Source organism: Drosophila obscura, unplaced genomic scaffold, assembly GCF_018151105.1.
Source record: "Drosophila obscura isolate BZ-5 IFL unplaced genomic scaffold, ASM1815110v1 contig_150, whole genome shotgun sequence".
Taxonomy (NCBI): Eukaryota; Metazoa; Arthropoda; class Insecta; order Diptera; family Drosophilidae; genus Drosophila; species Drosophila obscura.
The window spans coordinates 6,618,063-6,630,407 of record NW_024542736.1 but is presented as its reverse complement, the minus strand read 5'-3'; the positions used below and the strand labels follow the sequence as shown (position 1 = coordinate 6,630,407).

Genomic DNA, 12,345 nt, shown 5'->3' with positions numbered 1-12,345 from the left:
TTTCAGCATCTTATCTGTTTGTTGATTTAGCAATTGACACCCCTTTTATCTCAAGTATCTTCACTTATTGAATCAGATTGTGGAGAAATCTGCTGCAACAACAAATGCATGGCTTGATTATTTCAGTGCCTGTGCAGCCCTGGTGCATTCTGCATAACCAGAGCCATTTATAAATTACTGATAAAATCCACAAATATTGACGGATATGTGTTACTGTTGTGCGGGAGGAGTTCGTGTTCTGATCCCGCTCCAACATAATGATTTTACGGATCCCGTATCGCCTGCACACTTATGACTTGCTGAAGACCATTGGCATCGTTACGCTCATCGTGTACTTGGCGCTGCCCTTCCGGTTTGCGTCCCACTACGACTACATCGATGTCGACCACATAGAGGAGGCGCTGCTGCCGCAGGTCACGCTAAATGTCTCCCTGCAGCAGCTGTTCGAATGCACCTACACGGACATCATTGCCAACAACCGATTTGTGTACGGTAGCGCCCACTACCACGAGAACGTGCAGCATGAGGAAGAGATCAGGCCAGGAGGGGAATTCATGCCGGAGCAGTGTCAGGCTCGGTACAGCACCGCCATTATTGTGCCCTACCGGCAGCGGGAGAAGCAGCTGCACGCCTTTCTCACCTACATGCACAACTATCTGCGCCAGCAACTGATCCATTATCGAATTTTTCTGGTCGAGCAGTACGACCAAAAGCCCTTCAACCGCGCCATGCTCTTCAACATCGGCGCCAAGGTGGCGGCCGAGTACGGATTTCCGTGCCTCATCCTCCACGACGTGGATCTCATGCCGCTCAATTCCGCGCAGATGTACGCCTGTGTGGAGAGGCCGCGTCACATGTGCTCGGCCCTGGACCACTGGCGCTTCCACCTGCCCTACCAAGGCCTGTTTGGCGGTGTGGTGTCCATAACAACCGAGCAGTTTAAGCAGATAAACGGAATGTCCAATCTCTACCATGGCTGGGGCGGCGAAGACGACGATCTTTATGTGCGTATAATGGCCGAGGCAATTGGCATCTGCCGCTTTGCACCGGAGTACAGTGAATACACGATGCTGAAGCACAAGCCGGAGCAGCCCAATTCGAATCGTGTGGCACTCCTTCGAGCCGCTAAATTGCGGCAGCACATGGATGGCCTCAGCACGCTGGTCTACAAGGAGGTGGAACGACGGATGCACAGCCTGTTCACGCACATTCTGGTGGAGACCTGAGCGGCGACTCAGTATTGTTAATTAGCTTTTAGCTTTTAACCATTTGTTAGGGTACTAAGACTAGAACTAGGACGAAATAGGGTGTGCCCAGTGGATAGTTACTCCACCCAGGAGAGGGGGCTTGTTGGCTAGTTAGTCGCACTGTTTTAGTGGCTGGCATTTTGAATTGTTTTAGATTTGGGAGATACATAGATAGTTTTAGATAGTTTATCAAGAGATTAGCTACTTTGATCGTGATATCTCCACTCATTAGGCTAAGACGGGAAACAAAGCTGTTATGGAAATAGTAGTACAATGTGAAAATCCTTGAATACTTAAGACTATGCTGAATAATCATGATTAAGCACCACGCTCTGCATCTGCCAAAAGTAAATGAATAAATGTGCAAACTGTTTGTTGAATGGAATTTCCCAGGAAAGTAATATAAATCATTCAAGTGAAATCGAAATTCGATTACATTTCTTTTTCCTGTTAAAGTTTTTTGAGTCATTAGAACTTTGCTTTCGTTCGTTTGTTTCTTTTTTTTTTTGAAGCAATGTTCATTACTTTGGTTGGAACATTTAGGAACTAGCCTAGAACCACGTTCCCCTTCACCAAATTCTTGTAAGTTTTACATTTAGATATAGATCAGCATTATTACACGTTTGACTCTGCACCCTGAAGTATAACCAAACCAAAGGTGCTGGAAGGTGTTCTAAAGCCAAACCATCGCCTGGATGGCGCTGAGCGTCTGCTGGAGGATCGCGTTTTCGGGCCCGAGTGTCTCATAGCGCACAATAATGAGATCTGCACAGGACTGGAAGGCGGAAATTTGGTCAGGATGACATTGGATGGACTCGCTACGCATTCCATACAGATGCCAGGCATGGAGGCTGCAAAGAAGGATGGACCCATTGCGTATTTCGCATAGATCGGGCAGCCCTGCGGTAAGTAAAGCAGCAGTTAAATCGTTCTCGATTTTAGTGAGTTCCCCTCTTTCAGACGACTGGAATGGCAAGATAGTCGACTCGTTGCAATATATTTTGTAAAATATAATTAAGGAGCAATTGCACAATGCACCGGTAGGGGGGACAAGTACATGGATAGTTGGTTGGTTGGCTTTTTGTCTAGCTAACAATTATAATAATAATATACTAGAATTATTGCTACATGCATTCGTTTCACATTTGATATCGATAGCGTTGTGGAATGTGACAACGAGCAGGCGGGCGGATCGGACCAATAGGACCTCACCTCACACCCACCTGCGTTAAAATCTAAGTACATAATACATACATATATAATTTAAAATTTTTTAAACATACGCGCGCACACACACACATGGGACACATTCGTACAGGTAAATTGATGTATATTAGATATATATGGAATTGGTTAATTTGGCTACGACTGTGTCTAGTTCAAGAAGCTAAGTATGTCCTGCTGGGAGAGTGCATTGAGGTTCTGGCTATCCGTTGCGTGCATCATTTGCGTCTGTGTCTGCGGCAATAGTGTGGGTGGTGGCGCCATTATCGCCTTGTTCATGCCCAGACTCTGTTGCTGTTGCTGCTGCTGAATGCTGTTCAAGCTGTAGCCCGTCGGATAGATATAGTTCACTTGCGGCTGCTGCAGCGTGTACATATTGGCACCGTTCATATTGCTTGGCTTTGGGGCGCCACCACTTCCACTTCCAAAGGGATCCAGGTTGTCCAGCGATGAGAAGTTATTGTTGCTGGCCTGCGGTGATGCGAGCTGATGGTTCATGACCAGCGGATTGGCACTGTGCCAGCCATTGTTGGTACTGGGAGCTGGTGCCAGGCTGCTCAGGTTGCTCTGCATCAGCGAGGAGAGAATGTCTGGCTTGGAGGCGACTGCTGCTGCTCCTGCTGCTGTGGGTGCTGCGGACAGTGTGGGCGCCACGGCTGGCATGTTCATTGTATTGTGCGATATTCTGGAATAGCAAAGGGAGGGGGTTCTTGAGTTTTCACTGCTTCGTGCTGGTCTGCTGATTCCTACTTGAGCTGTTCCCTTGTCTTCATGGGCTCCAGGGTGCTGGCTGCAGTCACTGGTGCGCCTGGTGACTGACCCACTGTAAAGCCGGAGAACATGTCATCGTTGTTTTTGTTGCCATTGCTGGCGCTAGGGGAAATTGTGCTGCTCTCCAGTTCATTAGCCAATATCTCGGAAGCATCTTTGGGTCTGTAAATCAAAAAAAAAAGCATTTCAATTAAGGCCTTCCAAAGGAAAAGCTGATGATCTGATTTTACTTATTGTCTCGCTGGATGGTGGATAGTTGCTGCAACTTTTCGCGCTGCTCTTGCTCCACACGGCCCAGCATCTCCTTGATCAATGCGATTATCGTATTGAATTGAGCAATGGTCAGGCCATTCTCCACGCTGAGAGGCACCAGGAATGGCACACACTTGTGTGCCATCACATCCTTGGTTATTCCCAGCTTTGTATTGGTCATGGCAATTTTATAGATACCTTGGGAAACGAACAAAGAAAATAAGTTGGGGGGGAACACGTTTCGGGTCTACACTCTGGACTCTCACCAATGATGCCCATGATAATGGCCGGCTCGCGGCTTTGTATTTGCTGCAGGAATGGCAGAATCTCGTCTAGCACCAGCCACTTGTCGAGGTTCTCCAGCAGCTTGCCTATGGATATCAGACAGTTGACCTTTACCGAGACATTGCTGCTCTGCAGGCAAAGTTTCTTGATGCGCGGCAGCACCGAGTTCTTCATGGCATTGTAGTCGATCAGCGTGGAGAATGTGGGCAAGACGGCCAGACAGAGTTCCTGGATCTGCGGCATATCGCACTCCAGAGACCGATACAGCAGCGGCAGCACACTTTGCTTCACTTCCTCTGCGGGTGTGAGCTTCAGCAGGAGATCCATTTTCTGCATGAATATCAGCAGAATCTGTATGGGATCCGTCAGCTTGAAGATGGGCTTCAGATGGGGCAGTATGTGATCGCAGTACTCCCGCTGGCTGCTCATCTCAGCTATCAGTAGGACATTGGGCAGCACAAACGGAATCATTGGCGAGTTGACAAACTCCTTGACCAGATAGGGCAAAATCGAGTGGAGATTCACGCGGTGCGGCAGCGTAGGAATGATTTGCGGCAGACCCTTGTAGAACTTGGACTTTTGCAGATTGTCCCACTGGTAGAGGGAGTCCAGATAGCTGAGCGTCTTCACGCCCACATCCTGGAAGTATACGATCTGCTTGAGCTCGTGCAGTTTGGGCCGCAAACTGGCGCTGGGATGCAGCAGCGCCTTCAGGCTCTCCGTCAGCTCATTGGGAATTGTGTTCATGGCTGGATATTTGCGCTGATTCAATTCGTTGCAGTATCTTCTGAAGCCACTGTAGTCGCTGCCAAACATCTTCAGAGGCTTGCCCGCGTAAATCGTAAAGATGAGCACGCCTGAAAGGGATTTGGGGGAGATTAAAGCAATGCCTTTGTGATCATTCGCTGCACAAACCCAAGGAGAAGAGATCACTGTCCGGGGTATTCACACTGTTCAGGGCCAGCTCTGGCGCCGTGTACTCCAGACTGGGCTGGGCCAGAACATGCAGCGATGTGGTGTACTCCCGGCAAGGCCAATGCGGTGTGCCATCCGTTGCCGGCTGATTGGCTATGCAAAAATCGAAGCCAAACAACTTCCAGCTGCGATTCTTGTTGATCACAATCGTCTCGGCGCTAATGTTGCGGTGAACGATTTTGGCGTCGTTGTGCAGGAACTGCAGGCCGTCGAACAGCTGCAGCAGACCGTGTCGTATTTCCACATCGTACAGCTTCTTCTCGGAGCGCACGGAATCGCCGACGACATTCGAGAGGGAGGCAAAAACCGGCTCCGTGGCAAAGGCCAGCGAGTCGCGACTCTCCTCGAGCGGATGCTGCACAGTCAGCACATGCGGATGTCGGATCTTGGTCAGCTGCTGCACGCCACGTCGCAGTGTCTCCAGCATTGTCTCTCTGTCGTCCTTAGACCAGCGTTCCAGGACCTTCTTCTCGAACACAAACACAGACACCTCCTGCTTTGTGCTCTTTTTGTAGCCATTGTAGACCTTCCACATAAGACCTGTGTACGTGTAGGATGTGATATAAGCCTCAATCTGTTAACGTTGCTGACCCCACCACACCCACTCACCCACTCCGGCGGTGCACACCTGTTCCAGGACCTCGTACTCCCGTGTTACGTTGTTGCCGGGCAGCACACCCGACAGCGTGGACACCGTGTGCACTGCTGACGAGTAGAATTTGTTTATCATGTCCATCCTGCCTAGATATGTGTGATTTTGCAGCAGCCACGGGTCCGGAAGTTATTGCAAAATTATTTTTTGCTAAAATTCTTTTTGTTTTAGTAATCAATAATAATTAGTGATGGCCGATAGTCCGACTAGAGGTGTCGCCATATATCGATATATATATATATGAAATAATGAAACGCAGTTATCGTTATCAAAGAAAAAAAATGAAATTATCAATGAAATAATGAAACGCAGTTATCGTTATCAAAGAAAAAAAAATGAAATTATCAATGAAATAATGAAACTATCAATGAAATAATGAAACGCAGTTATCGGTATCGAAGAAAAAAAAAAATTATCGGTATCAAGTAAATAGCAGCCCGCAGCAACTACGAATTGCACGAGTCTGGCAACGCCACAAAAAACGACGTCACATTCGTTTTATCTTGTTTTTGTTTGAACCTTAATATGTAAATATTCCAATAAAAAGGACTTCTGAAAACTTCAATCGTGTAGAAAATTTATTTATCTATCGGATAAGATTGTTTGTTTAGGGTTGAGAGGGCCAACTAGCTAGTAATATTAAACGGAATATCAAAATCAAGGAATATGATTAAGCTGTAAGTTAACAGAGAGCGGTAAAACTTATAACGTAACGCAGTGTTGTTTAATGCGAAACTTTTTAAATGCGCATTCAAATTGTCAGTTTGTTGTACATCGTCGGGTTTAGGCAGTTTTTGTTATTTTTTCCTGCAAACGGAACTTGAATTTTAAATCTCTGTAATTGGCAATTATTTTTCTATAGCCTGCACTTATATACACCGCGTCTTTGTTGACAAAGATCAGGCCCCCCAGGAAATTTGTTTAAGTACATAATTTGTATTCGTTCGATGTTGTTACCATTAAGTGGAATGCTGTGCTCCAGCACCCACTACACAAATATTTCAGGCTTGACTGATTCTGATTTTGGTTATATGCCCTGCTTTTGTTAATTATTAACTATAATCAAAAGAGAAGATCTCCATGTGATTTGTTAATGTGGAAAACGCGCTACTAAACAGTTTTATTAATGACAAATGACTGACAAAGCCACGTGCTATTCTTTCATAGATCCTCCACGAAGGTAAAGTAAACATTTGTGGCAGCCTGCGGCTTTTTGTTGAACACCCATTCGATGAGCAGCAGATAATCGCCCGTTGGTATGGGCGTTGGCAGCTTTTCAGATCTCAAATAGAAGTCCTTGACCCTCTGCAGGCCCTGTAAAAATAATCTTATAGAGTTTCCTAACGAAAAACAATTCCTGCATGACCCACCACATAAGGACATGTATGATTTATCGTCGAGTACTCCTTGAACAGTTCCCAAACTATGCGAACCAATGCACTGTTGCGCCTTCTAATGAACTGGCAGGCATCAAAGTTGACCTTGTACAGCCAGGGCTTGTAGCCGTTGGCCCGCTTCATGAGCTGCGCTTTGACAAACACATTGTGGACCGGATGGTGCAGCATGGCATCCACATTGAAGCAAACCTTGTTCCGACTGACGGCCCTCAAGCGGCAAACATTGAACTCCACCCAGGATTTGTTGTACGATTCGCAGACGGCATTCGTCATCTTGAATATCACAGCGTCCTGGAATGATTTAGATGCAAAATATTACTGATTCTTCACTTTGATAACTCCATTTAATACGCTGTGATAATGCTCCAAGAGCAGATGGAACAGAAAAATGGCCAGCACTCTCCTCATGCTGGCGAAATGGTTTATGTGGGATGTTTAACACGGTCTACACGCTTTTGTTTGCCCCCCATCAGCATTTGGATATAATAATCGTGGATATATATATATAGAATTTTATACATTAGCGATCAATCAATCAATTTAGTTCTCGTTAGCTGACCATTCTGCTAGCCTCTCGTTTGAGTATCATAGAAAAGGCTTGGTGCACATTTATTCTAGTGTATTTTTAGCTCAACCTCCGACAATGTTAAACAATTTATTCAATCTATTAACTATTCAAACTTCTGCGCCATAATACATAGTAAATACTTCGTAGTACCTTGACTAAGTGTTTCCATCTGACCTTTGTGGCCATTATCGCGTAATTATTATTTAAAGGCTTCTGCATTTTAGTCACAGTTGCGTTAACTTGGCTTTAACGAGTGTCTGTCTGCACTTTGGCATTGCTCAGATCAGGGAAAGAGTTTTCGCCCTATGCCAACACCCGCAACACTTGGCTAATTGTTGTGGGTGTTGTTTCCCCCCTTTTGTTTCTCAATTCAAATATTATTACGCAAATCAAAGACACACAATCGCACCAAAGTCGGAAGTCAAGTTTTAGTGAGAAAAAAGTTCAGGGGTATTTTGTGAATTTATTTGTTTTATTTTTTGGGTGCTGTCCAATCATTTTGGCATTTAATTTATGCCCCAAATATGATGCATGCACCCGTACAAAATTTTGTAGGAATAATTCATGAGTCGAGTTGAATGTCAAGCAGTGGCCGGTGCTGGTGACAAAGTTCAAGTGATTTGGCGGTTCTGTTTTGGGGCCATTTCCAGTATCAGTTAGTCAGATTGAACTCTAAACTGTCTGACTAACTGGCTAAACATTTCCATGTTTTCATTAATGGCTCGTTGCACTGTCAACACCTGTCAACAACAACATCAACAGCCGCATGTCCGTGTCCGTGTCCGCGTCTCGGCCGTGTCGACGTCAGCCGAGAGACTTGGCCTGCCGCTGCCACTGTCAGTGCCACACTGAGAGCCACTTGAGATGCATTTGCTTATCCCCACAGCAAAATTAATAGATTTTATACTTTTTGCTCTGGCAAACACACACACAAACACACACACGAAACCCAATCAATAAAGCACTCGAATGCATTTAGCTGAATCGCTTTAGCCACTGGGACGGGGGCACTGCTGGGGACTTTATCGCTATCCCGGCCACCAGCTCTGGTCTCCCCAAACGAAATCCCCGTACGTATAACCCCACCATGAAGATGTTGCTCTATGCAATTCGGTGAGTTGTTGTTTGCACGATTTGTTGCCGTGGCCGACCGTCTTTGAACCCGCTCTGAATTTCAATGGGCTGCGCTTCGTTCATCCATGTCGATGTGTTCCACCGCACCACTCCACCTCACATACTACACACACTTTCCAGCCAATGTGCTGGTAATTTTTGCGTTCTATCGTGACTGATATTTTTATAAGGAGGGTGGGGAGGTTGGTGGTTGCTGGGAGCTCGCGTTCAGCCATAAAATAAATCAAGGAGCCTGACACACAAGAGTCAATACTAAATCACGCCAGGAACGGCAAATTACCCACAACTAGCCGTCGCGTAGTCCTCTCAACGCTCCGACATCTCCGATAATTATGCAGTGACGAGCGAATTTCGATTCGAGTCTCCCCTCACCGAAAAATTGCCTTGGCAATTACCTTTCGGATTTGCAGCTTCTATACGTAGACATTGACTTTGATTTCTTTTGGCTTGGCACTTTTGTTGCTTGTACTCGTATTTGTTTGTTGATTTGTCAGAATTGGCTGTGAGTATGGTAAAAACCAGAATGACTATGCAAGTTGCTTTTGGCCATTATCATGCTGAAGCTGGCCAATTCTGTGTCTGTGGTATGCAACCATTTAGATGGATTTGATATTTGCCGTTTGGATTTGGTTCTTAAGTGAAGGTCAACTTTCGCTGAACGATTTTTATTACACACTTTTATGTTTGTTTCACAAAAACAAACTCGTTTGCGTTTATTGTAAACACGAGTATATTTGCATCAAGTCTTGGGAGAATGTCATTCTACATGTACATTGTATATTGAATTATTTTTTTTAATGTTAGAATTGAGAAGAGGCTAATATAAAACTCTCTTGTGGAATGGGCTGAATAATAAGCCAAGCCACAATAGGTAATAAATAATTAATGGCGATGCCTAATTAAAAATCGAATGATCTGGAAGAAATCATTTCACGTATTGAATTTCGACATACTCGTAGGTATAATAAATATATACTTTCGTACTTTGAACTCCCAAAAAACTTGATGTACGTATAAGTACTTAATTGTGCCAATGATATGTAAATCATTTTGAACGTGTGCGAGTCTTTGCCAAAGTGGTGTCTGTGGAGAGCTGAACCAGATCGGATCGGCTACAGAAGTGTGCACTTGAGTACCCTTTGATGGGGGCGAGGGCATAATTAATATGCACTGACAGACTTGAAAATATTTTTTATTTTTCTTACTTTATATTTGTCATTAATGGGCCTTTTGTTTCAAACATCATTTATTCCGTAGATTTGTGTGTGTTTGCTGCGGCTTTGGGTTTTTGGTTTGGTTTTTCGTTTTTGCGTTTGTTGACTGCCTTTGTTCACTGTGAGAAGATACAGTGCCAAGATATAGATGGGATGGCTACAAAACACGCTGGGAATTACGTGATTGATGGCGGACCTCTGATACAAGTACAAAACAACGTTAAGAACCGGGCGAATGAGTGGAATACTCGTACGTACTGCATACGTACCCACTGTAGAAGTAGAATGCTTATGTATTGATATATTATAAGCAGACAGAGGCAAAATCAGTGAAATCTTGTCGCGTCTAAAAAGGAAAATCACACAGCAAATGCAAAATTTATGAGCGAACTACGTCGAACGACGTCTCCGGGCAGAACGATGCAGGCATGCCAAGTAGGATTGGAATGGCCCGAACGGATGTCGATTGCACTGGCGATGACTCAATTTAAGGTCCGTGTAGGTTCAACTCCTCCTCTCCATTTTTTTTCACGCAGGCCACAGATCAAATGTGAACAGGTCTGATTCTTGGGTTGAAGTTTAAGTTTAAGTTTAAGTTTAGCAGTTAATAAATTTTCCATAGCTAATACTACCCTGTAATGGTGGCGCAGAAGGGTTTATTGATGAATTAATACACATGAATTCCTACGAATTATTTGCAGAAGATTTTATTTAGTCTGTCTATTACTGAATGGAAAAATAATTGAGACATTGCTAAAGTATCTAGGATATTCTACATACTGGTAGAGGCTTAGGCTATATATAATTAAAACTTATCACCATAAAATATTTAATGCAATAACAATAGAACACCAAACGGCTTTCTATTCAAGATTTTTCTTGTTGGCAGCATTCCTTTCTCTTTCATTTGAATAGTTTTTGCTTGGACAACTTTTAATTATATAAATTTCGAATTTAGACCTGTATCCTGTATCCTGTATCAAATATTCTCGGATATAGCTGAGGCCCGTACTCTCTCTCTCCACCAAAAAATAAAAGCGCCACTCAATTTGATTTTTGGTGTCGCTACTGCTGCTTCTGCGCGCTCTGCTTGGCTTACCGCCTACTAAAACCGCTGCGCTTGCGCTGCAGTCAACGCTGACGACGCTGCTGCGACTGTTGGAGCCACCGAAACGTCGAGCCGCCGAATCGCTGAGCCACCGTCACCGCCGCCGCCGCCGTCATCATCGGGCGTCATCAGGTGTTGTGGTTTTTGCAAGCCGCGCTCGAGCTGAGTCTGTTTTCGTCTGCCTAGGAGCGCGGTTCTGGAACGCGTATCGTTGATCGTCGCTCGTACTCTTAGTACCTCGTACTCCTCTCGTTTTCTGGAAAATTCCTAGTTGGTTTTTCCAAGCTCGGGACTCCACTTGGATCGGTTCGGATCAGTGCGCGCGCGCTCAGTCACCCCCCCCCTGTCAACCTGTTTTGAAAATTTTTTGGCATTGCCAGCCGCAATTTTTGGAATTGGTTTTTTTCGATACTACCATAGAGATTGTGCAACATTGCGTGCGGCAAGAGCGTAAAAACCGTTTGACAAAATTTCGAAAGTGAACAAAACCAAAAATTACAAAAAGAAAACCAACAAAAAAAAAAAAAAAAAACATTACCAGCCACAAATACGGCAAGCGAAACACGAGAGGAAGATTCCGAGTGGCAGATTAACGAAGCCCACATACAAATACAAATAATTTGTTTAGCCTTTTGTCGAAATCCATTCCGTCGGTGGGCGTGGGATCTTCGGCAGGCAGCGAGCGAGCAAGAAAATTGGTGAGTCTTCAATTACCTGGGATTGGATTATAGCAATCTGCTCTCGTACTCGTACTCGTATGACAAATGCTATTACTATTACGTACGACAACGGCTTTCTAAAAAAAAACAAAAATACCCAAAAAAAACGAGTTGGATTCGCTCTGGCAAGGAGAGAGACCAAACCAACAGCTACACACAAACACACACACACCACTACATAGTAGTTGTAGTATAGGCCCAAAAAAAAATAATGTGTGAAATTTCAATGAATTTTCCAAATTTTATACACAAACACCACAATTGGGAAATAATTCATTGTTTCGAGTCTGCAATGAGAGTCGAGGAGACTACAAAGAATCGATAATCACACATGGCTCGGCTCGCCTCGAGTATTATTACGTTATTTTGTTTATGCCAAACGAGTTTCAACGAGCCCAACCCACAGAAAATGCAATTCAGTTGGATTAAACCACCTATTTCTGGGTCATATGCAATGCTTATTGGGATCAATATCTAAATTATCGGATTGCGGTGTTGGTTTTAAAAGAAATAAGATCTATCCACAAATTTGTGGACCTTTCAAAAGCTTTAATTGAAATTTGTCACGCTTTCAGGTTGTAAATTTCAAAGATTCTAAAATCAATTACGTAGATTTGTTGAATATTTGTAATAGGTTTTTGTTGAAGGTTTTTTTTATTGCGCCGTGAAATTAAAGAGCTGCTTTACTTTCTGGTTCCATTTTGATGTATTTTTGTAAAGCTTTAACTACCGCACTTATATGTAGAACAACATTTAAATAAATGTTTGACAGGGCTTTAAGGATTCAATAAATTAATTG

General features: G+C 44.2%; 4 protein-coding genes across 5 annotated transcripts in view; 2 read left to right on the top strand and 2 right to left on the bottom strand.

Annotated features, from left to right (window-relative positions):
• Positions 1–97: 97 nt before the first annotated feature.
• Positions 98–1,632, top strand: LOC111066855 (beta-1,4-N-acetylgalactosaminyltransferase bre-4). Its single transcript, XM_022355774.2, has one exon. It carries the CDS (start codon positions 258–260, stop codon positions 1,224–1,226), a length of 969 nt encoding a protein of 322 aa, XP_022211466.2. The 5' UTR covers positions 98–257; the 3' UTR covers positions 1,227–1,632.
• Positions 1,633–2,220: 588 nt separating this feature from the next.
• LOC111066852 (SCY1-like protein 2) lies at positions 2,221–5,604 on the bottom strand. The gene is made up of 6 exons (XM_022355770.2): positions 5,364–5,604; positions 4,695–5,294; positions 3,761–4,636; positions 3,473–3,692; positions 3,222–3,404; positions 2,221–3,156 (listed from the first exon to the last, which is right to left on the bottom strand). Exons 1-6 carry the CDS (start codon positions 5,488–5,490, stop codon positions 2,622–2,624), a joined length of 2,541 nt encoding a protein of 846 aa, XP_022211462.2. The 5' UTR covers positions 5,491–5,604; the 3' UTR covers positions 2,221–2,621.
• Positions 5,605–6,507: 903 nt separating this feature from the next.
• LOC111066913 lies at positions 6,508–10,835 on the bottom strand. 2 transcript variants are annotated; one of them, XM_022355862.1, is made up of 3 exons: positions 10,819–10,835; positions 6,777–7,094; positions 6,508–6,720 (listed from the first exon to the last, which is right to left on the bottom strand). In XM_022355862.1, exons 2-3 carry the CDS (start codon positions 7,074–7,076, stop codon positions 6,568–6,570), a joined length of 453 nt encoding a protein of 150 aa, XP_022211554.1. In that variant the 5' UTR covers positions 7,077–7,094; positions 10,819–10,835; the 3' UTR covers positions 6,508–6,567. The 2 variants fall into 2 exon arrangements, with proteins under 2 accessions (XP_022211554.1, XP_022211553.1); XM_022355861.1 differs by lacking the exon at positions 10,819–10,835 and adding an exon at positions 7,155–7,220.
• Positions 10,836–10,993: 158 nt separating this feature from the next.
• The window catches only part of LOC111066912 (fatty acyl-CoA reductase wat), a 31,607-nt gene continuing 30,255 nt past the window's right edge, over positions 10,994–12,345 (top strand). Inside the window, exon 1 of the mRNA XM_022355860.2 lies at positions 10,994–11,525. The gene's annotated coding sequence lies outside the window, so the exon portion shown is untranslated. The remainder of the gene's footprint in view (positions 11,526–12,345) is intronic.